The sequence below is a fragment of the Sparus aurata genome, chromosome 21 (genome assembly GCF_900880675.1).
Source record: "Sparus aurata chromosome 21, fSpaAur1.1, whole genome shotgun sequence".
Classification (NCBI taxonomy): Eukaryota; Metazoa; Chordata; class Actinopteri; order Spariformes; family Sparidae; genus Sparus; species Sparus aurata.
Genome location: NC_044207.1, coordinates 30,170,599 through 30,193,538, shown reverse-complemented (window position 1 = coordinate 30,193,538; position 22,940 = coordinate 30,170,599). Strand labels below are relative to the sequence as shown.

Below are 22,940 nucleotides of genomic sequence, written 5' to 3'. Positions count from 1 at the left end.
TCTTTTCTTGTCGTCTTCATTCCAGGGTCTCACACAGAGCTGATGGAGAACATGTGACACTAATATGAGAGTATAACTAAGGCAGTTTTCCTCCTGAAACACCACAAAGTTCACAGTTCATGTTCAGAGCTGAAGCCGTCAGAAAATCATCAAGTGAATAAATTATTCTTCATATTTGGTTACAAGTATTTCCACGTTGTTGAATCATAATTCTAGAAGTCAGAGAACTTAAAAACCCTCAAATGTCACATTCCTAAATACTGTTTACAAGCTGAGAGCTGATGTGAATAATATCTGTAAATTGAAACTCTTCTCTCCCATCTTTCCCGTGTGACCTGAATGCAGCATCAGTGTTCCAGGCTGTGTCTCCTGTGAACAAAGTGACACAGTGTGATGTTACATATATTTAAATGTGTCTTTACTGATGTTGTTTGAAGCTGCCAAAGGCTCAGTGAAGTTTCCACATGTCTTCCTGCATTTAACATCACAGCAGGTTAACAAGTGAACTGTGAAGACTGATGCAGGACACAAGAGGGCGCCGTCATCCTGCTGACCAGAGATGTAGTGGAGGTTAAAGCAGCTCCGCTCACTTTGTCTGCAGGTTATTAAGATGATGAGAAACTGTATAAATGTATCATATATCATGGATAGTTCAGAGTCCAAATGATCCTGTATTGAAGTCTGCTGTTGGAGAGTTGTGTGCTTGGCTCCTGGTTACCTCCAATCTTGCAGAAACAGTTCAGGTCATAGTCACAGCTGTTGAGCTGAAAACAGCGTTCGCATCCATCAAGGAGGAGAAACTGGTTCAGGACCGTAAACGTGAAAAGACTCATCGATACTAATAGTAGTGCTATGGTCAGTGGTATTGATACAGTTGATGATTGTCGTTAGAGTTTGAAAGACAAAGAAGATCTAGGTTTGACTGAACAACAACAACCATGATTTGACAAAGACTAAAGATTTATGAACAACTTTGCCTGTAATTGACTGTAAATACCTCGTTTTTGATTGTTGCCTTTTCTCACAGTGTGCATGTGTAATCTGCAGATCCTCTTAAAGTCTGCCTGCAGGATGGAAACTTCATGCTGGACATAAATACATCACTGGCAGGGAAATGTAACTCCTTTGTCTTTGACTTTATGAAAATAGGAATTATGGCTCCATCCACGTTTGTTTAAGAGATCAAGGCCTGTATTGAACCAGAGGACACCAGGCAGAGGGGACAGTTGAACACATTGGCATCTAAAGGACCATGTGGTTGTCCTCGCTGAGTTAATGTTTTACCTCAGTAAAGGTCAAGTTCATATGATACTGCTGATTTTTATACTCTGATGCACTTTTCTATATTTACGGTATTTGGATTTCCCAAGTTTGTGTTTGATTTAATGTGAGATGCATTTAAACAAATAAATGAGTCACTTCTTCGGCTCTGAACCCAACAGCACGTGGCTGCATCACAGCTTTTCACTCTGTGCTTCAGTTGGTGACATTTATGTTTTGTTGAGTAGGATTTTTAACTCCTTGAATAGGATTTTTTTTCTGTCTTATTTATATAATTCTGATTTGTACCAGAAACACCTTCCTTAATCAGACAGATAAAAATGCAGATTTATTAAGAAGCTGTGTTTAACCTTTACAGTTAATCCGCTGGCAGGGGAGGAAGCTGGACAGACTCAGCAGGCCCAAACGTATTGTGAGGGTCTGCTGGGAACGTCTGGCGGAACCCTCTGTCAGGGAGGTCTTCAACTCCCACCTCCGGGAGAGCTTTGACCAGATCCCGAGGGAGGCTGGGGACATTGAGTCCGAATGGACCATGTTCTCCACTTCCATTGTTGACGCGGCTGTTCGGAGCTGTGGCCGTAAGATCTCCGGTGCCTGTCATGGTGGACACCCGAAGTAAGGGATGCTGTCAAGCTGAAGAAGGAGTCCTATCAAGCATGGTTGGCTCGGGGGACTCCTGAGGCAGCTGACGGGTACCGGCAGGCTAAGCGTGCGGCAGCACGGGCGGTCGCGGAAGCAAAAACCTCATGTCTGGGAAAAGTTCGGGGAGGGCATGGAGGAGGACTACCGGTCAGCCTCGAGGAAATTCTGGCAAACCATCCGGCGCCTCAGGAGGGGGAAGCAGCTCTCCACCAACACTGTTTACGGTGGAGGTGGGGAGCTGTTGACCTCTATTGGGGATATCGTTGGGTGGTGGAAGGAATACTTCGAGGATCTCCTCAATCCCACTGACACGCCTTCCATAGAGAAAGCAGAGGCTGGGGACTCAGAGGTTGATCCATTCATCACCCAAGCAGAAGTCACTGAGGTAGTTGGGAAGCTCCTCAGTGAAGTCTTTAGGAGTGGCTTTACTTTAGCCACTCCTAAATACTTCTCTTTAAACTCACCTTAGACTCAGCTGACTTCTGAAACTACAGACCCTTTCATTCCTCTCGAAAAAACTGGAACACGCAGTGTACAACCAACTGTCCTCATATCTTTCAGAAAGCAACTTCAATGATTCTAATCAGTCAGGCTTCAGGACTGCTCACTCCATTGAGATGGTCCTCCTCACAGCGACGTCTTCGCTCGGTGCCTCCGGAACCTCATCCCACTCGTCAGTCCTCATTCCCCTCGACTTTTCTTCCTCTCCACTCTGGCTGAACTTGGCATTGCTGACTCTGCTCTAACCTGGTTCACATCATAACTGACAAATTGCACGATTAAGGTCACATGGAAGGGCTCCTTGTTTTCTGGAAACTGGTGTCCCCCAAGGCTCAGTAATAGGACCGCTTCTATTTTCAATATACACTCGATCACTAGGCTGTGCAATCACATTTCATGGATTCTTTTACCACGGCTATGCAGAGGACACCCAACTGTCCCTCTCTTTTCCCCTCATCCTCCTCCAACACCCATGTTGTGACCAGTGTTTGTTACATTACTTTTTTTCAGTAACGAGTAGTGTAAGGCATTACTGTTCTGAATGTAGTAATCACATTACAGTTCGCCAATCTCGTTGCTTTCGTTACATTGCTAGGTTAATCAATTTTAACAGCTGAGCCCGGGGCAGAAACAGCTATCCACCGCTGCCAACACATCCTCTAACCTGAGGCACCTGTAGCGGCAACATGCTAGTGTAACCGGATGGTTTATATTGTCTATGCATTTCAGTTCTCTGGTGTCCCTCAGTCTGTTCATTTTGCGACAGGTATGGCGATCGCGGCAGGTGTGTGACACGCCCCTTACCGTCACCTGTAGTGCAGCTGCGTCCTCGCCCGCTAATGCGGGGCGGTTCATATACACCCCCCCCCCGGTCATTTAGTCTTTCTCTTTCCTCTGCCGAAGCGAATGCGGCCAGCTCGCAGCTCCGCCACGCCGTAGTGTCCAGGCGTGTATGTGCCGTGTGCATTCTGCAGGTATGTAGCACATTCTCGTGATGTGAAGATGTAATACGATGCTGTGCTGACGGTCCTCTGTTGTAGGTTGGCGTTTTGGGCCGAGATGGTGTGTATGTGTGTCCCTGTCTGGTTAGCTGTTGCTGCCGCCGTAGCTGCTAGCAGCTTCAAGCACCGAAGTGTGCGGGACACATGTAGCTATAAGCTAAATGCTATTGTGTCTGCTAGTGTGGTTAGGTGTTGTCACTAACAGTTGACTTTGTTTCTTTTTGAAGCTTGTCTGGTGTGAGGCTGCTGTTGTGTGCCCTGCCTTGCCTCTAACCTCTTTTCTTTCTTTTTGCCTTGCCTTGCTAGTTAGCCTACAGGAAACAGTTGCTCTGTTGTCGTCGTATAGACATTCTCTTAAAAAGTGTAGTTGAGTTCAAGTGTGCTCCGCCCCAATCAGATCGTGAGACATTAGTAGGGGTGGGAGGGGTTACTGCAGCAGTTATAGTGGAGGACCTGCCAAATGTATACCTCTTGTATGGTTTCTCTTCTTCCGTGTTGAGTTTGCAGTTGATTTGTAAATAAATATATGGTTTTGTTTCGTTTTTTTGGATTTGAGTGCAGTGACCTCTGCCAGAGCTAGCTGTGGTGGTCTGCCCTTTCTTTTCCTAACTGAACCACTGTATTGGTGTAGGTGAAACATCACATATGTTAGAGATTAAAGAAAATAACTATATAAATGTTTTAGAGACATAACTTGATAAATTAAATTGTTTTATTGAGAGTAATAAAGTTTGTTAAATTATTTAACATCATGCCTGTATTCATTTGTGTACGAACCTGTGTATGGGTTATTTTTGGGAAACCCTCAGAGAAATTAAAGTTAAAGGAGTATACTCTTTAGGTGCAAGTCCTAAGGTGGCATTGTTGGTGTTACATCGATTCTCTAGATCTGCCACTCGCAGTTCAACTGGTATTGCCACACTAGCATGAAGTTAGTGCCTGCTAAAGATCAGACCGAGAGTGATGCTGATGAGAAGATGTTGCCAAGTCCTACACCAACAAAACAGGCAAGGCTTGACTTTGAGCAAAAATTAGCAACAAAAGCGGAGATAGATTGGCTTGTAGCCGCATATATTGTGGAGGAAATGTTGCCTGTTTCCACATTGGAATCGCCATCTTTTCGAAACATACTGAACAAAATACACATAACGCGGAGTGGGTGCCCACCATCAGACAGTAAAACCTTTATAAGCTTCTGTTTTCATTGAAAACATTGAACACAGTGGAATCATCTGATTGTTGGTTGTTCAAGAAATGGCCTATTGGCTTAATGGTAATAAAGAGCGTAAAGAACACTCCTTCTTTGTATGTTCTACTTCCATCTTGTGCATCTCAGGAAATTTTATAGAGCAAGTAGAAAGAATGTAACAAGTAATGTAACGAGTAATGTAACTAATTACTTTCTTCAGGGAGTAATCATGTAATGTAAGGCATTACTATTTTTGAGAGTAATCTGTAATTTGTAATATATTACTTTTTTGAGTAACGAGCCCCAACACTGGTTGTAATGCGCATCTCTGAATGTCTGCAGAAATTTTTGCTTAAACAACCGCGCATCGAATGAAACTCAACCTTAGTAAAACTGAACTCCTCTTCATCACAGCCTCTGCGACTAAACCGTTGCAGTGTATCCAGAACACTGCAGCGTGCCTCGTTTAAAATCTACCCAAATTCTCCCATGCGACTCCCCTCCTCCGTGACCTCCACTGGCTTACTGTTGTGGCCTGCATCCAATTCAAGTCAATTCAAGTCAATGCTGCTGGCCTTCAAGGCCGTCAACAGAACTACACCCATCTACCTCCAAACAATGGTCAGACCTCACGCCCCAGTGAGAGCCTTTCGCTCTACTACATCAGCTGGCTGACTGGTACCAGCATCGCTGAGAGCAAACAAAGCCCACTCAGCGAAGCCGCGACTCTTCTCTGTTTTGGCGCCTCAGTGGTGGAACAAACTCCTGACCAATGTCAGAACAGTGGAATCACTTCACTTCAATCACTCCATCTTCCATGAAAGACTCAAAACTCATTTGTTCAGACTTCACCTCAACCCCACATAGCATGACTCCCTTCCGACCTCCCCAAAAAAGTTTTCATTGATTGTGAAAACTGGAGAGTCGTCATCAAACCCTCTAATTCTAAGAAGAGTTCACCTACTAAAAACTGAAGTGATCAGAGTTTTTAAAAGAGAAATCATCTCTGTTGTGAACGAGTGTTAAACACAGAGTGTCTCTCAAACATTCCTGGAATGAAGCCCAGCTGGATCAGCCCTCCCTCTTCTTCCTGCTCTCAAACACAGCAGCTCCACTCTGTCACTCTATTTTCTTGTTCCCTCCCCTTCAGATCTGCACTTTGAAAATGGGTGTAACCAGGAAGAGAGAGAGCTGACGAGCCCCGTTCACTGCAGAAACACATGTTGTTCAGATCAGAGCTCAGACCAGTTTCAGTTATCAGAAAGTGAATCTCAGACAGTCGTTGACACTCGGAGGTGAAATGGCGCAGCAAAACAATCAGCTGGACCGAGCAAAGTTCTGCTGTTCCATCTGTTTGGATCCACTGAAGGATCCGGTGACTATTCCCTGTGGACACAGCTACTGCATGAACTGTATTCAAAGCTACTGGGACACAGAGGATGAGAAGAAAACCCACAGCTGCCCTCAGTGTAGTCAGAGCTTCACACCGAGGCCTGTCCTGGTGAAAAACACAATGTTAGCAGATTTACTGGAGGAGCTGAAGAAGACTGGACTCCAAGCTGCTCCTGCTGATCTCTGCTATGCTGGACCTGAAGATGTGGCCCGTGATGTCTGCACTGGGAGGAAACTGAGAGCTGTCAAGTCCTGTCTGGTCTGTTTAGCCTCTTTCTGTGAGAAACATCTTCAGCCTCACTTTAAGTCCTCTACATTCAAGAAACACAAGCTGGTGGAGCCGTCAGAGAAGCTCCAGGAGAACATCTGCTCTCGTCATGATGAGGTGATGAAGATGTTCTGCCGTACTGATCAGCAGTATATCTGTTATATCTGTCCTGTGGACGAACATAAAGGCCACGACACAGTGTCAGCTGCAGCAGAGAGGACTGAGAGGCAGAGAGAGCTGGAGGGGAGTCGACACAACATCCAGCAGAGAATCCAGGACAGAGAGGAAGATGTGAAGCTGCTTCAACAGGAGGTGGAGGCCATCAATGGCTCTGCTGATAAAGCAGTGGAGCACAGTGAGAAGATCTTCACCCAGCTGATCCGTCTCATGGAGGAAAGACGCTCTGATGTGAAGCAGCAGGTCAGATCCCAGCAGGAAACTGAAGTGAGTCGAGTCAAAGAGCTTCAGGAGAAGCTGGAGCAGGAGATCACTGAGCTGAAGAGGAAAGACGCTGAGCTGAAGAAGCTCTCACACACAGAGGATCACAACCAGTTTCTACACAACTACCCCTCACTGTCAGCACTCAGTGAGTCTACACACTCATCCAGCATCAAGATCCGTCCTCTCAACTACTTTGAGGATGTGACAGCAGCTGTGTCAGAGCTCAGAGACAAACTACAGGATGTCCTGAGAGAGACATGGACCAACATCTCACTGACAGTGACTGAAGTGGATGTTTTACTGTCAAACCCACAACCAGAGCCCGAGACCAGAGCTGGATTCTTAAGATATTCATGTGAAATCACACTGGATCCAAACACAGCACAAACACATCTGTTATTATCTGAGGGGAACAGAAAAGTAACATACATCCGTCAACCACAGTCTTATTCTGATCACCCAGACAGATTCACTGATTGGTGGCAGGTCCTGAGTAGAGAGAGTCTGACTGGACGTTGTTACTGGGAGGTGGAGAGGAAAGGCAGAGCTGTTTATGTAGCAGTTGCATACAAGAATATCAGCAGAGCAGGGAACTCTACTGAATGTTTGTTTGGACGAACTGACAAATCTTGGTCATTAGATTGTGACAATCACAATTATACATTTTATCACAACAAAGTCAAAACTCCCGCATCAGGTCCTTGGTCCTCCAGAATTGGAGTGTACCTGGATCACAGTGCAGGTATTCTGTCCTTCTACAGCGTCTCTGAAACCATGACTCTCCTCCACAGAGTCCAGACCACATTCACTCAGCCTCTCTATGCTGGAGTTTATGTTTATGACACTGCTGAGTTCTGTAAACTCAAATAGACAGAAGTCATTTTAGGGACAGTGAGTTAAATTCTGAGTTTTAACTCTTAAACTTATTCTGTCTTCATGTTTGTGGCTGATTGTTGTGTCGTGTCTTCACCTGTCAATCAAACATTGTGGGCGGTACTTTGACATCTTGTCATCTGTTGTTGTGTAAATGTCTGAGTGTGTTTAGGTGGCGCTCCTTCCTGTGTCTGTTTAACCATGGAGGCTCTCACTGCTCATGATGACTTTTGTTCAGCTGAACTGACATTTGTCTGCATGAAGATATAAACTTCTCTGCGCTCTAAATGTGTGTTGAATATTTGTACTGATGTGTTTGCATGTTGTTGTTTCTCTTCCACTGCATGAGTCTAAAGAGAGAAAGCAGCAGAGCTTCATTTATCCTACAGATTTAGTTCTCATCACTCTGTACAGTTTTAAATTCATCTAGAATCACATTTACATTTATTTGTTTAGCAGAACAAAAGCTGTCGTTGTTCCGATTGTCACACAAATTCAATAATATGTGAGGAAGATCATTTATTATGTTCTTGTACGTAGCTGAGATTCAAACAAACTGATTGTGTGGATGAAGTGAAATCATTGAACAAGAGTCATTGAACAGACTTTACTGATGGGACGTGTGAACAAACTGAAGCTTTACATCATGAATAAACCAACATGAACAAAGTCTTTTCTTGTCGTCTTCATTCCAGGGTCTCACACAGAGCTGATGGAGAACATGTGACACTAATATGAGAGTATAACTGAGGCAGTTTTCCTCCTGAAACACCACAAAGTTCACAGTTCATGTTCAGAGCTGAAGGCGTCAGAAAATCATCAAGTGAATAAATTATTCTTCATATTTGGTTACAAGTATTTCACTCCTGTGAACAAAGTGACACAGTGTGATGTTCCATATATTTAATTGTGTCTTTACTGATGTTGTTTGAAGCTGCCAAAGGCTCAGTGAAGTCTCCACATGTCTTCCTGCAGTGAACATCACAGCAGGTTAACAAGTGAACTGTGAAAACTGATGCAGGACACAAGAGGGCGCCGTCATCCTGCTGACCAGAGATGTAGTGGAGGTTAAAGCAGCCCCGCTCACTTTGTCTGCAGCTTTTAGTTAAAGAAGACATATTTTGCTCATTTTCAGGCTCATATTTTTATTTTAAGTGTCTTTGAAATCAAAAGAAGAGATTTCATTGGAATTGTCGGGGAATCTGTATATTACTTGTCACAGATATGTTATTAAATTGAAAAAAGAAAATGTGATCATGTATCTGGTCCTAACGATGATAGTTACTATTTTAACAATGATTTATTTCTCTTAATCTCTAACCTCTCAGGGCAGACCACTTGCATGGCAGATCAAACAAAAACAAACTGAGCGACATATTGTCACAATTGAAGGCCCATCAGGAAACATAAACAATTGAGTGAAGATTAATGAAGCATGTAGAGATTATTATGAAAAGCTATGTAGTTCAGAGTGCTCTGCTAACTTGGAATTCCAGATGCAGTTCTTAGATAATCTTAATTCACCACAGATTTCAGAAGAAGATAAGATTCATCTAGAAGAAGAGTTAACATTGAGGGAAATATCATAAGCTATTCATGCAATGCTTTAGTAGAGCTTATTAGTGATTTTGGGAAGATCTCTGGGTACAAGATAAACAATTGTAAAAGCATGATTATGTCACTGAATGAGAGAGATGGACAACAATTCAACAATGGTGCATCCATTTTTAATACAACTGAAGGCTTCACATATCTGGTCATAAAGATTGTACCAACACTTGAGAATATTGTTTCATTAAATTATGACCCTTTTTTGTAAAATACTTCTGATTCTATTGAAATATGGACATGTTTATCCATGTCCTTAATTGGTCCCATAAATATTTTGAAAATCAATATTCTGTCCAAGCTGTTAGACCTCTTTAAAAATATCCCCTTGGTACCTCCGAAACACTTTTTTCTAAGACTTATAAACTATAAACTAACTACAAACTATTTACTGATTTCATATGGGACAACAGATGCCCTAAACTCCGAGGCAGGCTTTAAAGTATGGGCAGATAAAGGGATTAAAACTGTAGCAGGTCTTTATTCATCCAGTAAACTTGTGTCCTTTGTGGAAGCGGTCCACACATGCCTTCTTTATTAGAAGGAAGTTGAAAGATTGTTTCAAAGTTGAGCACTTTTTGCCACTCCCACTGTTTCATTCTGCTGCTACATCAGTCAAGGTATCAGCTTCCATCCCTCCTACATCCCCAGATTTGATTCCAGTGCCAGTTGCATACCATGATCTAGCCACAGTGTTCTGAAAGAACGAGCCCCGTCTATGCCATGCCCATCGCCTTTACAACCTGTCACGCCCTGAGAGAGAGTCGATGGAGGAGTACATCAACAACTCCCATGCCTCTGGTTTAATCAGGTCCTCCTTGTCTCACCTCGGGGCTGGCTTCTTCTTCGTGGGTTAGAAGGATGGGACCCTGTAGTGATTACCGAGTCCTAAATGATGTAACAGTGAAAAATGAATACCTACTACCTCTGATCGATCCATCCTACAAGCCTTTGTGTCACGCCCGCATTTGAACAAAACTGGACCTTCAGAACGCCTACCGCCATGTCCGCATCTGGGAGCCTCCCGACCCGGCTCATCAGTTCGTGGTGGAGGTGGACGCCTCAGACTCAGACTCAGACGTGGAGCCATTCTCTGCCAGCACAATGCTACTTTTCACAAGCTTCATCCCTGTGTTTTTCTCACGATGTCTCTCCCCAACAGAGACAAACTACAACCTAGGAAATCGTGAGCTTCTGGCAGTGGTCTTCGCTCACCAGCAGTGCCGACACTGGCTGGACAGGACCCTGGAGCCTTTCCTCATTTGGACGGACCACAAGAACCTTGCCATTTTGACTACACCCTCTCATTCTGTTTCGGTTCCAGAAATGAAAAGCCAGATGCCCTCTCTTGAAGCTTCTCCTCTGATGCACCCCCTGCTCACCCCGATCCCATCGTGCCTTTCCCTGGATCATTGGAACCGCTATGTGGGAGATTGAGACCATTGGGCGGGAGGGCAGGAAGTCCATTCCCAGGTTACAGTCGGGCGATCCTTCCAGGTTCAACTCCCACCCACAAACCAAACAGATGTTGCAGTTTCTTTGCCAGCACTTCTGTTGGCCTAGCCAATCAAGGGTCGTGAGTGAGTTTGTGGCGGCCTTTGTTGTGTGTACATGGAGCAAATCATCTTATTGTCCTCCCGCTGGTCTCCTCAGACCCCTGCCTGTTCCTAGTTGTCCCTGGTCCCATATAGCAGTGGATTCTGTCACTGGTCTTCCGCTCTCAAATGGACACACCATTTTCTCACCATTGTGGATCACTTCTCCAAGATGGTCCATTGAATTCTCTTGGTCAAGCTCCCATACGCCTCTGTAAACTGCTGACCTGCTCACCCTCCATGTTTTCTGGCTCCATGGTCTCCCCACTGACATTGGTTCAGATTGTGGTCCCCAGTTTACATCTCATGTCTGGCAGGCTTTTTATAAGGTGTTTGGCACCACCTGCAGTCTCACATTAGGTTATCATCTGTAGTTAAATGGACAGACTGAGAGAGCCAACCAGGACCTGGAGACCGCCCTTCGCTGCATCACGGCCCATAATCCCAATTCCTGGTCCTCCTTCCTCCCTTGAGTTGAGTACTTGCATAATTCACTGACCAGCTCAGCCACAGGAATGTCCTCGTTCAACACTCTTACAGCTATCAACCCCATCTTCTCTCAGCCCAGGAGGGCAAGGTCACGTCCCATATAACATGTTGCAAGGAGGTTTGGAGTTCTGCTCCTGCTCCGGAGTCTGCTTACCTGTTCCACTCGGTGAAGTCAGCGGTAGGTGGATCGTCACTGTATCCCTGCTCCCCAATACTAACCGGGACAAAAAGTGTGGCTTTCCTCCCTCTTCTGGTGAAATTTTGCAGACCCACGCTTTGTGGCTCCACTTCCAGCATCCCAGCTCTACGCACCTTTGCAGACAAACAGGCTTGCCCTGTTCTCACCTGAGTCTCTACTCGCCACGCTAACCACCAGCACCACCGTGAGCTACCTCTCCTCCTCCTTCCACCACCCGGACGAGACTCAGCCTGACTCTCTCCGCACCTTCACCTGTGAGACATTGTGAAGTCAAATAAATTACCTTGCACTCTACTCCCCGCCTCATTGTCTGCATTTGGGTTCACTATCTCCAACAGAGCGTAACAATGCCATTATCTGTATCTTATATTACACTTATATCCTCTAAAAATGCCACTGAAGAGTAAGAAATATACATTTATAGACGTGTCTGGCCCTGCGATGAGCTGGCGACTTGTCCAGGGCATACTCTGCCCTCGCCCAGAGACAGCTTGGATTGGCTCCAGCAAAAACCCTGCGACCCCATAAAGGGATAAAGTGGTTACAGACGATGGATGGATGGATGGATGGACATGTGTCCATTACAAGAAAAGCGTCAAATTGCTTTACAATCGAAAAAAAAAAATTCACCAAGTATAGGTAACTTGTTGAAAGAAATGGTAATAAATATGTCTATGGAAAAAGTAACTTGTGAAAGTTACTTATAGGAGCTTTGAATCCTGGAATCCTTTCTTATCCGTTCTTGAACATGGTGGAAATGACAAACCGATTGAGAAGTTGTGTCAAAACTAACATGATGTGAAGAGAAGCTTTAACATACCTATTTTTTCTTTTTTGTTTATTTATTTTTTTATTGTTGTTATCTATTTATCTTAATGTCTGTGTCATTCACGTTTTTTTCCTGAAGTGTCGAACATGTATGTACATCTGTTATGTTTAAACTCAATGAAAAAGTATTGATGAAAAGAAAATAATGTTCTCAAATGTGGAGCAGGTTTTAACTGAGGCTTCATTGTGAACAACAGAACAAAGTCCAGAGTCACAGAGCCGCTCCTCTTCCTGGAATGAAGCACAGCTGGATCAGCCCTCCCTCTTATTCCTGCTCTCAAACACAGCAGCTCCACCCTGTCACTATATTTCCTTGTTCCCTCCCCTTCAGATCTGCACTTTGAAAATGGGTGTAACCATGAAGTGAGAGAGCTGACGAGCCCCGTTCACTGCAGACACACCTGTTGTTCAGATCAGAGCTCAGACCAGATTCAGTTGTCAGGAAGTGAATCTCAGACAGTCGTTGACACTCGGAGGGGAAATGGCGCAACAAAACAATCAGATGGACCGAGCAAAGTTCTGCTGTTCCGTCTGTTTGGATCTACTGAAGGATCCGGTGGCTATTCCCTGTGGACACAGCTACTGCATGAACTGTATTCAAAGCTACTGGGACACAGAGGATGAGAAGAAAACCCACAGCTGCCCTCAGTGTAGGCAGAGCTTCACACCGAGGCCTGTCCTGGTGAAAAACACCATGTTAGCAGATTTAGTGGAGGAGCTGAAGAAGACTGGACTCCAAGCTGCTCCTGCTGATCACTGCTATGCTGGACCTGAAGATGTGGCCTGTGATGTCTGCACTGGGAGGAAACTGAGAGCTGTTAAGTCCTGTCTGGTCTGTATGATGTCTTACTGCAAGAAACATCTTCAGCTTCATCATGAATTATTTGAAAAACACAAGCTGGTGGAGCCGTCTAAAAAGCTCCAGGAGAACATCTGCTCTCGTCATGATGAGGTGATGAAGATTTTCTGTCGTACTGATCAGCAGATCATCTGTATTTTGTGCTCCATGGACGAACATAAAGGCCACGACACAGTGTCAGCTGCAGCAGAGAGGACTGAGAGGCAGAGAGAGCTGGAGGGGAGTCGACACAACATCCAGCAGAGAATCCAGGACAGAGAGGAAGATGTGAAGCTGCTTCAACAGGAGGTGGAGGCCATCAATGGCTCTGCTGATAAAGCAGTGGAGCACAGTGAGAAGATCTTCACCCAGCTGATCCGTCTCATGGAGAAAAGACGCTCTGATGTGAAGCAGCAGGTCAGATCCCAGCAGGAAACTGAAGTGAGTCGAGTCAAAGAGCTTCAGGAGAAGCTGGAGCAGGAGATCACTGAGCTGAAGAGGAAAGACGCTGAGCTGAAGAAGCTCTCACACACAGAGGATCACACCCAGTTTCTACACAACTACCCCTCACTGTCAGCACTCAGTGAGTCTACCCACTCATCCAGCATCAATATCCGTTTTTTCAAGTACATTGAGGATGTGACAGCAGCTGTGTCAGAGGTCAAAGACAAACTACAGGACGTCCTGAGAGAGACACGGACCAACATCTCACTGACAGTGACTCAAGTGGATGTTTTACTGTCAAACTCACAACCAGAACCCGAGACCAGAGCTGGATTCTTAAGATGTTCATGTGAAATCACACTGGATCCAAACACAGCATACACAGAGCTGTTATTATCTGAAGGGAACAGAAAAGTAACAAGAATGAGTCAATCACAGTCTTATTCTAGTCACCCAGACAGATTCACTTACTATTGTCAGGTCCTGAGTAGAGAGAGTCTGACTGGACATTGTTACTGGGAGGTGGAGTGGAGAGGAAAAGTTTACATAGCAGTCGCATACAAGAACATCAGCAGAGCAGATATGGTATCTTTTTTTGGACAAAATGACATATCTTGGTCATTACATTGTTACCCTAACAGTTATGAATTTTATCACAACAATGTCCAAACTCCCGTCTCAGGTCCTCGGTCCTCCAGAGTTGGAGTGTACCTGGATCACAGTGCAGGTATTCTGTCCTTCTACAGCGTCTCTGAAACCATGACTCTCCTCCACAGAGTCCAGACCACATTCACTCAGCCTCTCTATGCTGGATTTTATGTTTATCCTGACAGCACTGCTGAGTTCAGTAAACTCAAATAGACAGAAGTCATTTAAGGGTCAGTGAGTTAAATTCTGAGTTTTAACTCCTAAACTTATTCTGTCTTCGTGTTTGTGGCTGATTGTTGTGTCGTGTCTTCACCTGTCAATCAAACATTGTGGGCGGTACTTTGACATCTTGTCATCTGTTGTTGTGTAAATGTCTGAGTGTGTTTAGGTGGCGCTCCTTCCTGTGTCTGTTTCACCATGGAGGCTCTCACTGCTCATGATGACTTTTGTTCAGCTGAACTGACATTTGTCTGCATGAAGATATAAACTTCTCTGTGCTCTAAATGTGTGTTGAATATTTGTACTGATGTGTTTGCATGTTGTTGTTTCTCTTCCACTGCATGAGTCTAAAGAGAGAAAGCAGCAGAGCTTCATTTATCCTACAGATTTAGTTCTCATCACTCTGTACAGTTTTAAATTCATCTAGAATTACATTTACATGTATTTGTTTGTCAGAACAAAAGCTGTCGTTGTTCCAGTCGTGTTATAGTACATTTGGTTGTCATTATTAATCAGAGTTAGAAACAGTTGAATAACTTTATATGAGAATGAATTATTGAATTGGCTATCTTTTCCCTTCTTCGAGGGCGGTGCCCCAAGTTCATCTAATGTAAATTGAATCTTTTCATTCATCATAATTGATAATTATCCCTGATAATCCAGAATTTTTATTGATAGCCAAATTTAACCTAAAACTACCTTTTAATGCTCCATGAGTACTACATAATTGTGCCTCGTGTGATCTAATACCAATCATTATGGTGCCCCGTGTGAAGTATTAACAAGACTTTGATGGGACGTGTGAACAAACTGAAGCTTTACATCATGAATAAACCAACATAAACAAAGTCTTTTCTTGTCGTCTTCATTCCAGGGTCTCACACAGAGCTGATGGAGAACATGTGACACTAATATGAGAGTATAACTGAGGCAGTTTTCCTCCTGAAACACCACAAAGTTTACAGTTCATGTTCAGAGCTGAAGCCGTCTGAAAATCATCAAGTGAATAAATTATTCTTCACATTTGGTTACAAGTTTTTCCACATTGTTGGACATGGACGTTCACTCCTGTGAACAAAGTGACACAGTGTGATGTTCCATATATTTAAATGTGTCTTTACTGATGTTGTTTGAAGCTGCCAAAGGCTCAGTGAAGTTTCCACATGTCTTCCTGCAGTGAACATCACAGCAGGTTAACAAGTGAACTGTGAAAACTGATGCAGGACACAAGAGGGCGCCGTCATCCTGCTGACCAGAGATGTAGTGGAGGTTAAAGCTGCTCAGCTCACTTTGTCTGCAGCTTTTAGTTAAAGGAGACATACTCTGCTCATTTTCAGGCTCATATCTTCATTTCAGGTGTCTTTCAGGAGACGCTTACAGGCTTTAATGTCCAAACAACAGATTATTTCTCTCTCTGTCCACTGACGCTGTCTGAATGTTCAGCTCACACAGACTTCCATCGGCTGAACTTCAGGTTGAACACTTTGTGTTTGAAGATTTTAGTCCAAACGTCACTTTACTTTAAGACTAACAGTCACATTTGAATCATTTTAAGGTAAATATCGAAATCAAAATCACCAACCGTAGTCATTTATTTACTCTACTATTGAGAAGGAGACACCAGCTTTGGTGCCAGCTTTCCAAATCTCTGTCTGGATGAGTTTTCTGTCACTTCTTGCTTTTTTACAGTGCAGAGGATTTATTAAACAGGCTTCAAAATGATTTAAAAGTGTTTTATTTACACTCCTTTTAAAGTTGAAATATTAATTTTTGTTTCTAAGTAAAAAAGCTTTCGTCTGGAGTGTGATGAAGGAGTAAATAACATCTTTTAAAGTCAGTTTGGAGCCACATCATGTTTTTCTTCGTTTTTTTAGTCTCCAGCTAATTCAGCTCGTTAGGAGAATGCTAAAGAGTTTATTCAGTCATGAAAACAGACAGTTTGATCATTCAGTTTGTTCATGCAGGAATAAAATCAGTCGATGAAGATCTTTCTCACTGTTACTTCAGTTGTTCAGCAGAACGCTGCGACGCTGTGTTGATGTGAAGCTCCAGAAATGTTTTGTGGACTTTCAAACTTCACCTGACTTTCCATCAGTGTGGAGGGAGGAGATGATGACAGACCTCTTCTTCTATTTTCTGGTTAAATGTTCCTTAAAATATGCAGCGATGAGGATTAGAAATGGAGTATATATACATCAGCCCAGGACCCTTTTAGCCTCTGCAGAGGAACATGAGGCGAGCGGTGACACCTGACTTTTCCTCACCTGTTATCCTTTAATTATCCAAAGGTGTCCCTTAAGAAACACGGCACAAAACCACCACTCATTGCAGAAATGAGAGGAATGACAATCTTCCTGTCTCAGGAGTACGATGAGCCCAACGCCACCGTGTCCAGCATCCTGGCGGAGCTCAGGTCTTTCGTAAGAGACATTTTACCTGCACTTTTGTGTGTTGTGATTCAGAGCGTCTGCAGTTAAAGTCTTGCTGTATAGATTGTGTTGTGTTTTAAATCTGAAGTTATTTTTTTCAGTTACAAACCAACTAACTTCTGTTGTGATCCTGTGATCGGTACGCAGGTTCCGACTGACACAAAAGTGCTTTCAGAAGTCTTCATATGTAGAAAACCTGCAGATGTGGTGATCACATATATAACACAGAGCTAAAGTCAGACTCTTCCTCTAACAGTTTACACTTGATTTTCACTTTTCACTCACATAATTCAGATTTTTCTTCGTGTAGCTCAGAATAAAATCTCCTTCACATGTTCAGAAGTCTGTCTCACATTTATCCTCCATGAGGCGTTCAGGCGCTCTGTAACTAGGCAGATGATTAGTGAATAAAACAGTTGAATGAAATATAAAGTGCTTCTGATTCTGACCTCAGGCTGCTCATTGTGAATCAGAGATTTGAGAGTACAGGGGATTTATTTGACTCCTCGATGTGTCTGTCGGGGTGTTAAAGTGGACTTCCCGCCCTCCAAACTGAAATCTGGTTCAGGTGAATACGTCTGTTTGGTGTTGGACCGACTGGCTGAGGAGGTTCTGAGGAGGTTCTGAGGAGGAGGGGCTTCTCCTGCAGAAGGTCAGAAGACCCGGATGTTTACAATCTGTCTATAATCTCATCATGCCGATCGTTCAAACTGTTATTCTATCATAATGAGCTTATCCCTCCCTACTGTTGCTCTTCTGGTAGTTTCCCAGCATGCTCTCTGTTGTGTTGCTCTTTGACTGGTCTCGGGTCTGTGTGTGGCTCTGCAGGACTGGAGGATCCACGTGGACCAGATGCATCAACACCAAGACACGTTCAAGTCCTCGCTCGAAGAGGCAAAGGTGCGTTCACTGACCTGGTTCAATACTGAGAGCAGTGATGAGTGTTAAACTGTCTGTGTGTGTGTGTGTGTGTGTGGCTCCCCCGCTGCTGTTTATTGGTATTGGCAGAACTTCTTGTCAGCTCCAAGTATTACTGTTGTCATTGTACACGTGCTTCCTGCGTTGAGTCTGATTTTGCATCGTTCCTGTGAGAAACAATAATTGAAGCTTAATTGGCGAAGTTTCAGGAGCAGGACCACACCTCAACAGCGCCAACTTCCGCATTTCTATAAATAACCACCTGACCCTCTCATCTGCTTCGCTCTCGTATTCTGCGCTCTCGCACCCAGAAACGAGATCACGCGACATCGCCTCGCCCGAGCACATCCAAACTTTTGTACGAGCAACATCAGGCTCTACTCACCTCATCATGGACTTCGTATCACTATTCCTGTCGGACAATCTTTCAGACGAGATCAGGATCACCATTCATCTGAAGCCGACTACTCTCCCGTCACCTCCGTACCCGAGACCCTGATTCCAGTGGCCCAACAGCCGGCTAGGACGCGAGCGGGTCCGAAGAGCACCAACTTCGTCTCATCCATGGTTCGTCTCCCGCCTGGTTCATCTCTCCTCAACATCCAAGATTATCATAGTTCGCCCGACGACTCTCCCGTGTCTCCCAGCCCACCTCCTTCCGCAGCAAAGAGAGGACGAGGAATTTCCGGAACAGAAAGTCACCATCGCTGCAGTTCGCCACAGTTCGCCGACTCCTTCACCTCCAAGAAGCGAAGCCTCCCGCCATCGTTCCGCCAACACCGGCCGAACAACTCGCCGGTCACAACGTCTCCACGCTCCGGTGAGTTCCCCCGACCGGCTTTCATCTTCTACAGTCACCGATTGGACAGTAGCCGCTCCCCAGAAAACTTTAAACGACAAATGAATTCTGTTTAACCGAATGGACTATAAAGCCAAACTTTCTCCACACGCATGTGTGCTTCTTCCGTCAACACCAGCTCTCTTCCCGGTGACGTCATCACGCGCACGCAACACATCGCGACGTCGACGCTCCTGTTAAAAGGGACAGTACAATTAAATACTACAGCCCAAAGACAGCAGAAAGCTCATAGACAACAGAAAGTGCAGCAGCAAAAGTGGAGACAGAGATCCTCAGCCAGATCAAATGACTCTAGAGTTTCTGCTACCACCTCTCGTCATCACTCCACTCCAAAGGGAGTGCCCAGATGGATTTCAGGACCCTCCAATCCCCATCAGGATTTTCATCATCGACACTAGCAACCTACAACATCTAGGGCAACGTCATGGTGCCCACTGCCATCCAGTTCTAGCCACCACAACAGCCAATCTTCGAAAAATAAATAAATAAACTCATGGCTGTTCGTTCCGTTAACACCAGATCGCTTCCAGGTGACGTCATCACGCACAGCCCTACAGGCAGTGATGTCTACGCTCTTGTTAAAGGGACAGTACAATCAAATGACAAAGCCCAAAGAAAACAAAGAGCAGCAGCAAAAGCAGAGACAGAGATCCTCTGCCAGATCAAACAACTCCAGAGTTTGCGCCACCACTTCTCGCATCACTACACTCCAGAGGGAGCGTCCAGATAGATTCCAGGACCCTCCAACTTCTATCAGGATTATCATCATCAGCTACAGCAACCTACAACCTCAAGGGCAAACGCCACAGTGCCCACCGCCATCCAGTTCCGGCCATCACCGCAGCTAAACTTTGCGGAGGCTCCTGGCACAGGGATGCCAGTGCCCCCTACAGCCCACTGCTAACAACCACAGCAGCCTGTTTCAGCGGAGGCTCTTGGCACCGGGATGCCAGCGCCCTCTGCTTCCTGTGTCCAGCAACCACAGCAGCTCGCTTCAACCGGGGCTCCTGGCACCGAGATGCCAGCGCCCCCTGCTTCCTGTTTCCAGCAACCACAGCAGCTCGCTTCAACCAGGGCTCCTGGCACCGAGATGCCAGCGCCCTCTGCTTCCTGTGTCCAGCAACCACAGCAGCTCGCTTCTACTGGGGCTCCCTGGCACTGAGACGCCAGTGCCCTCTGCTTCCTGTTTCCAGCAACCACAGCAGCTCGCTTCAACCGGGGCTCCGGTCTGTATATAAAAATTACTGTCAATTCTTGCACTACATCATGTAAATATGTACTTCGATGCTATTTTCTCCCCCTTTTTAATTATAGTGTCTATTCTATTTAGTGGTGTGTGTGTCACTGTGGCCACTTGATGCAAATCCAAGATGGCGGATGGACGTGGGCGGCGAGGACAAGACAGAGACGAAGATAAGGAAACAAACGTGTTGTTGAAGGAGATGAAATTGTTAAGTACGAAGATGGATAATATTGAAAAACAGTTCAGTAGCAAGGTTGACAGCGTGTATGGTTCCCTTGAAAAAATGATGAAAGCTGAACTGAAGAAGTCCGTTAAGGAGATACGAGAAAATATCGACCTGGAAATAGGTATCCTAAAGTCGCGACTGGATTCACTTGAAGAAAAAATACAGACAACTAGCTCCAAGCCCTCTGATAAATTTGACCCTGATGTGTCGATTGTGATACTGGGTCTGGCCTACGATGAAGGGGAGGATTTGAATGGAAAAGTAAGAGAGCTACTGGAGAGTGGTTTGGAGTGTGAACCTGCGCCAGAAATTGCTGCGGTGCTGAGAATGCGAGCGAGAGGACCCGGTCCAGGTGTGGTGAAAGTTGCCTTCGCTAATGTGGAGGAGAAGGTGGCGGTGCTCAGGTGTAAACAGAGGCTGAAGAGCAATACCCAGTTCAAAAGAGTTTATCTGAGATCCGCTAAGTCTCACACGGATCGGATTCTCGAGTTCAACTTTAAAACGCTTCTCCAGGAGATACCAGCTGGAAAAGGTTTTTACATTTAAAAATATTCCAGAGGAGAATAGAATATGTGAAATGTGTGAGCTAGATGAAGTAGAGAGTGAGTCTCATTTCCTTTTATACTGTACAAAGTATGATGACTTAAGAGAGGTATTATTTCATGAATTCTATGGACAAAACCCTGAAATATTTTGGTGCTCTGATGAGCAGAAGCTGGAGTGGTTGTTTAATTTTAATGTGTTTAAAACTGCTAGCTTTATCTCTCAAGCCTGGAAAAGACGACAGGTACATTTGTTTAATTAATTTTTGATGTGCTGATGATATTGTGCTGATCCAGTTGTGCTCTGGATCTGGTTTGGTTCTTTCTTTTCTTTTTTGGTGTCCTATAAGCCCATGTGGGCTGGGCATACACTGTATGCATGACACAATAATAAAAGTAATTCATTCATTCATTCATTCTATTGTCTATTTTGCTATTGCGCTGTTCTCGTAATATTCTGCCGCGACAACAAATTTCCCCGTCTGCGGGACATTAAAGGATTCTGATTCAGATTTTGACCCTGGCACCGAGATGCCAGCGCCCTCTGCTCCTGTTTCGAGCAACCACAGCAGCTCGCTTCAACCGGGGCTCCTGGCACCGAGATGCCAGCGCCGTCTGCTTCCTGTTTCCAGCAACCACAGCAGCTCGCTTCAAACGCTCCGGTCTGTATATTAAAAATTACTGTCCATTCTTGCACTACATCATGTAAATATGTATATACGTCGATTCGATTCCATTTTCTTCCCCTTTTTAATTATAGTGTCTATTCTATTATCTATTTTTGCTATTGCTCTATTCTCGTAATATTCTGCTGCTGCGAGAAACAAATTCCCGCGTCTGCGGGACATTAAAGGATTCTGATTCTGATTCTGATCCTGGCACCGAGATGCCAGAGCCCTCTGCTTCCTGTTTCCAGCAACCACAGCAGCTCGCTTCAACCGGGGCTCCTGGCACCGAGATGCCAGCGCCCCCCTGCTTCCCATTTCAAGCAACCACAGCAGCTTGATCAACCGGGGCTCCCAGCACCAAGATGACAGCACCCCCTGCTTCCCATTTCAAGCAACCACAGCAGCTTGATCAACCGGGGCTCCCGGCACCGAGATGTCAGCACCCCCTGCTTCCCGTTTCAAGCAACCACAGCAGCTCGCTTCAACTGGGGCTCCTGGCACCGAGATGCCAGCACCCCCTGCTTCCCGTTTCAAGCAACCACAGCTGCTCGCTTCAACCGGGGCTCCTGGCACCGAGATGCCAGCGCCCTCTGGCGCCTATTTCCAGCAACCACAGCAGATTGCTTCAACCAGGGCTCCTGGCACCGGGATGCCAGCGCCCTCTGCTTCCTGTTTCCATCAACAACAGCACCTCGCTTCAACCAAGTCTCCTGGCACCAAGATGCCAGTGCCCTCTGCCGCCTAATTCCAGCAACCACAGCACCTCGCTTCAACCGGGGCTCCTGGCACCGGGTGCCAGCACCCTATGCCGGGATGCAGGGAGCTTCCATCTCCCAGCTCCATCAGTCCCAGCAGCTCATGTCGGCTGGGGTCGTCAGCACCGGGATGCCGGCACCCGTTCTTCCCCCTCAACAGGCAACCACTAATTTCACTTTATACACAGCTACCCACACTGGGCCGCACAAAAAAACAAACGAGAGCTTCAGCCTTCTCTCGCCTGTTGTCAGCAGCTCCACCAGCACCCATACCTCCAGAACAGATGTCATCTACCCCTTCTGTCATCTTCCCGTAATCAACGGCGTATATAAGAAAGGCAGGCCCATCATGCACCAAGGAGGTTGTTCGATTTGCAACAGCTTCAACAGTACCGGATGCACCGTGTCCCAGTGCCGCTTCCTCCACATTTACTCCTTCTGCAGCGGGGGCCACGCCCACCCCGAATGCCCGTACAACCTACCTCGCCAAAGCTAGTTTCTCATAAAGGACTTGAAGAAGGTCTTCACCCTGGACTCCACACAATCATCTATCTCTTTTGAAATCAAAAATCTTCAATCGACCATAACCGAGCCAGATTCAGTTGACCGCACGCTCGCTAAGGAAGTTAAGGAAGGTCCAGGAACAGACCAGTGCTCTTAAAGTCCTCCCTATTCACCCCGACTTCTGCCGTTTCTTCAGCATCCATTGGCGTGGTATATATTACTTCGCCGTTAGGCTCACCTTTGGTCGCAAAGCAGCCTAAACTCTTCGACACCCCACCTGAAGCCCTCAGCTGGATCCAGTCTAACAATTTCCCCCCACCACATCGCCACCCGCTTCCGG

General features: G+C 45.4%; 2 protein-coding genes across 2 annotated transcripts; both read left to right on the top strand.

The window, feature by feature from the left end:
- The first annotated feature begins 5,811 nt into the window (after positions 1-5,811).
- Positions 5,812-8,259, top strand: LOC115572861 (tripartite motif-containing protein 16-like). Its single transcript, XM_030403311.1, has one exon. It carries the CDS (start codon positions 5,915-5,917, stop codon positions 7,583-7,585), a length of 1,671 nt encoding a protein of 556 aa, XP_030259171.1. The 5' UTR covers positions 5,812-5,914; the 3' UTR covers positions 7,586-8,259.
- Positions 8,260-12,640: 4,381 nt separating this feature from the next.
- Positions 12,641-15,297, top strand: LOC115572865 (tripartite motif-containing protein 16-like). The gene has a single exon (XM_030403316.1). It carries the CDS (start codon positions 12,789-12,791, stop codon positions 14,448-14,450), a length of 1,662 nt encoding a protein of 553 aa, XP_030259176.1. The 5' UTR covers positions 12,641-12,788; the 3' UTR covers positions 14,451-15,297.
- Positions 15,298-22,940: the final 7,643 nt, after the last annotated feature.

What these genes read in the sequence shown, in the direction of transcription:
- LOC115572861 (XM_030403311.1), top strand. Translation starts at nt 5,915, where the DNA reads ATGGCGCAGCAAAACAATCAGCTGGACCGAGCAAAGTTCTGCTGTTCC.
- LOC115572865 (XM_030403316.1), top strand. Translation starts at nt 12,789, where the DNA reads ATGGCGCAACAAAACAATCAGATGGACCGAGCAAAGTTCTGCTGTTCC.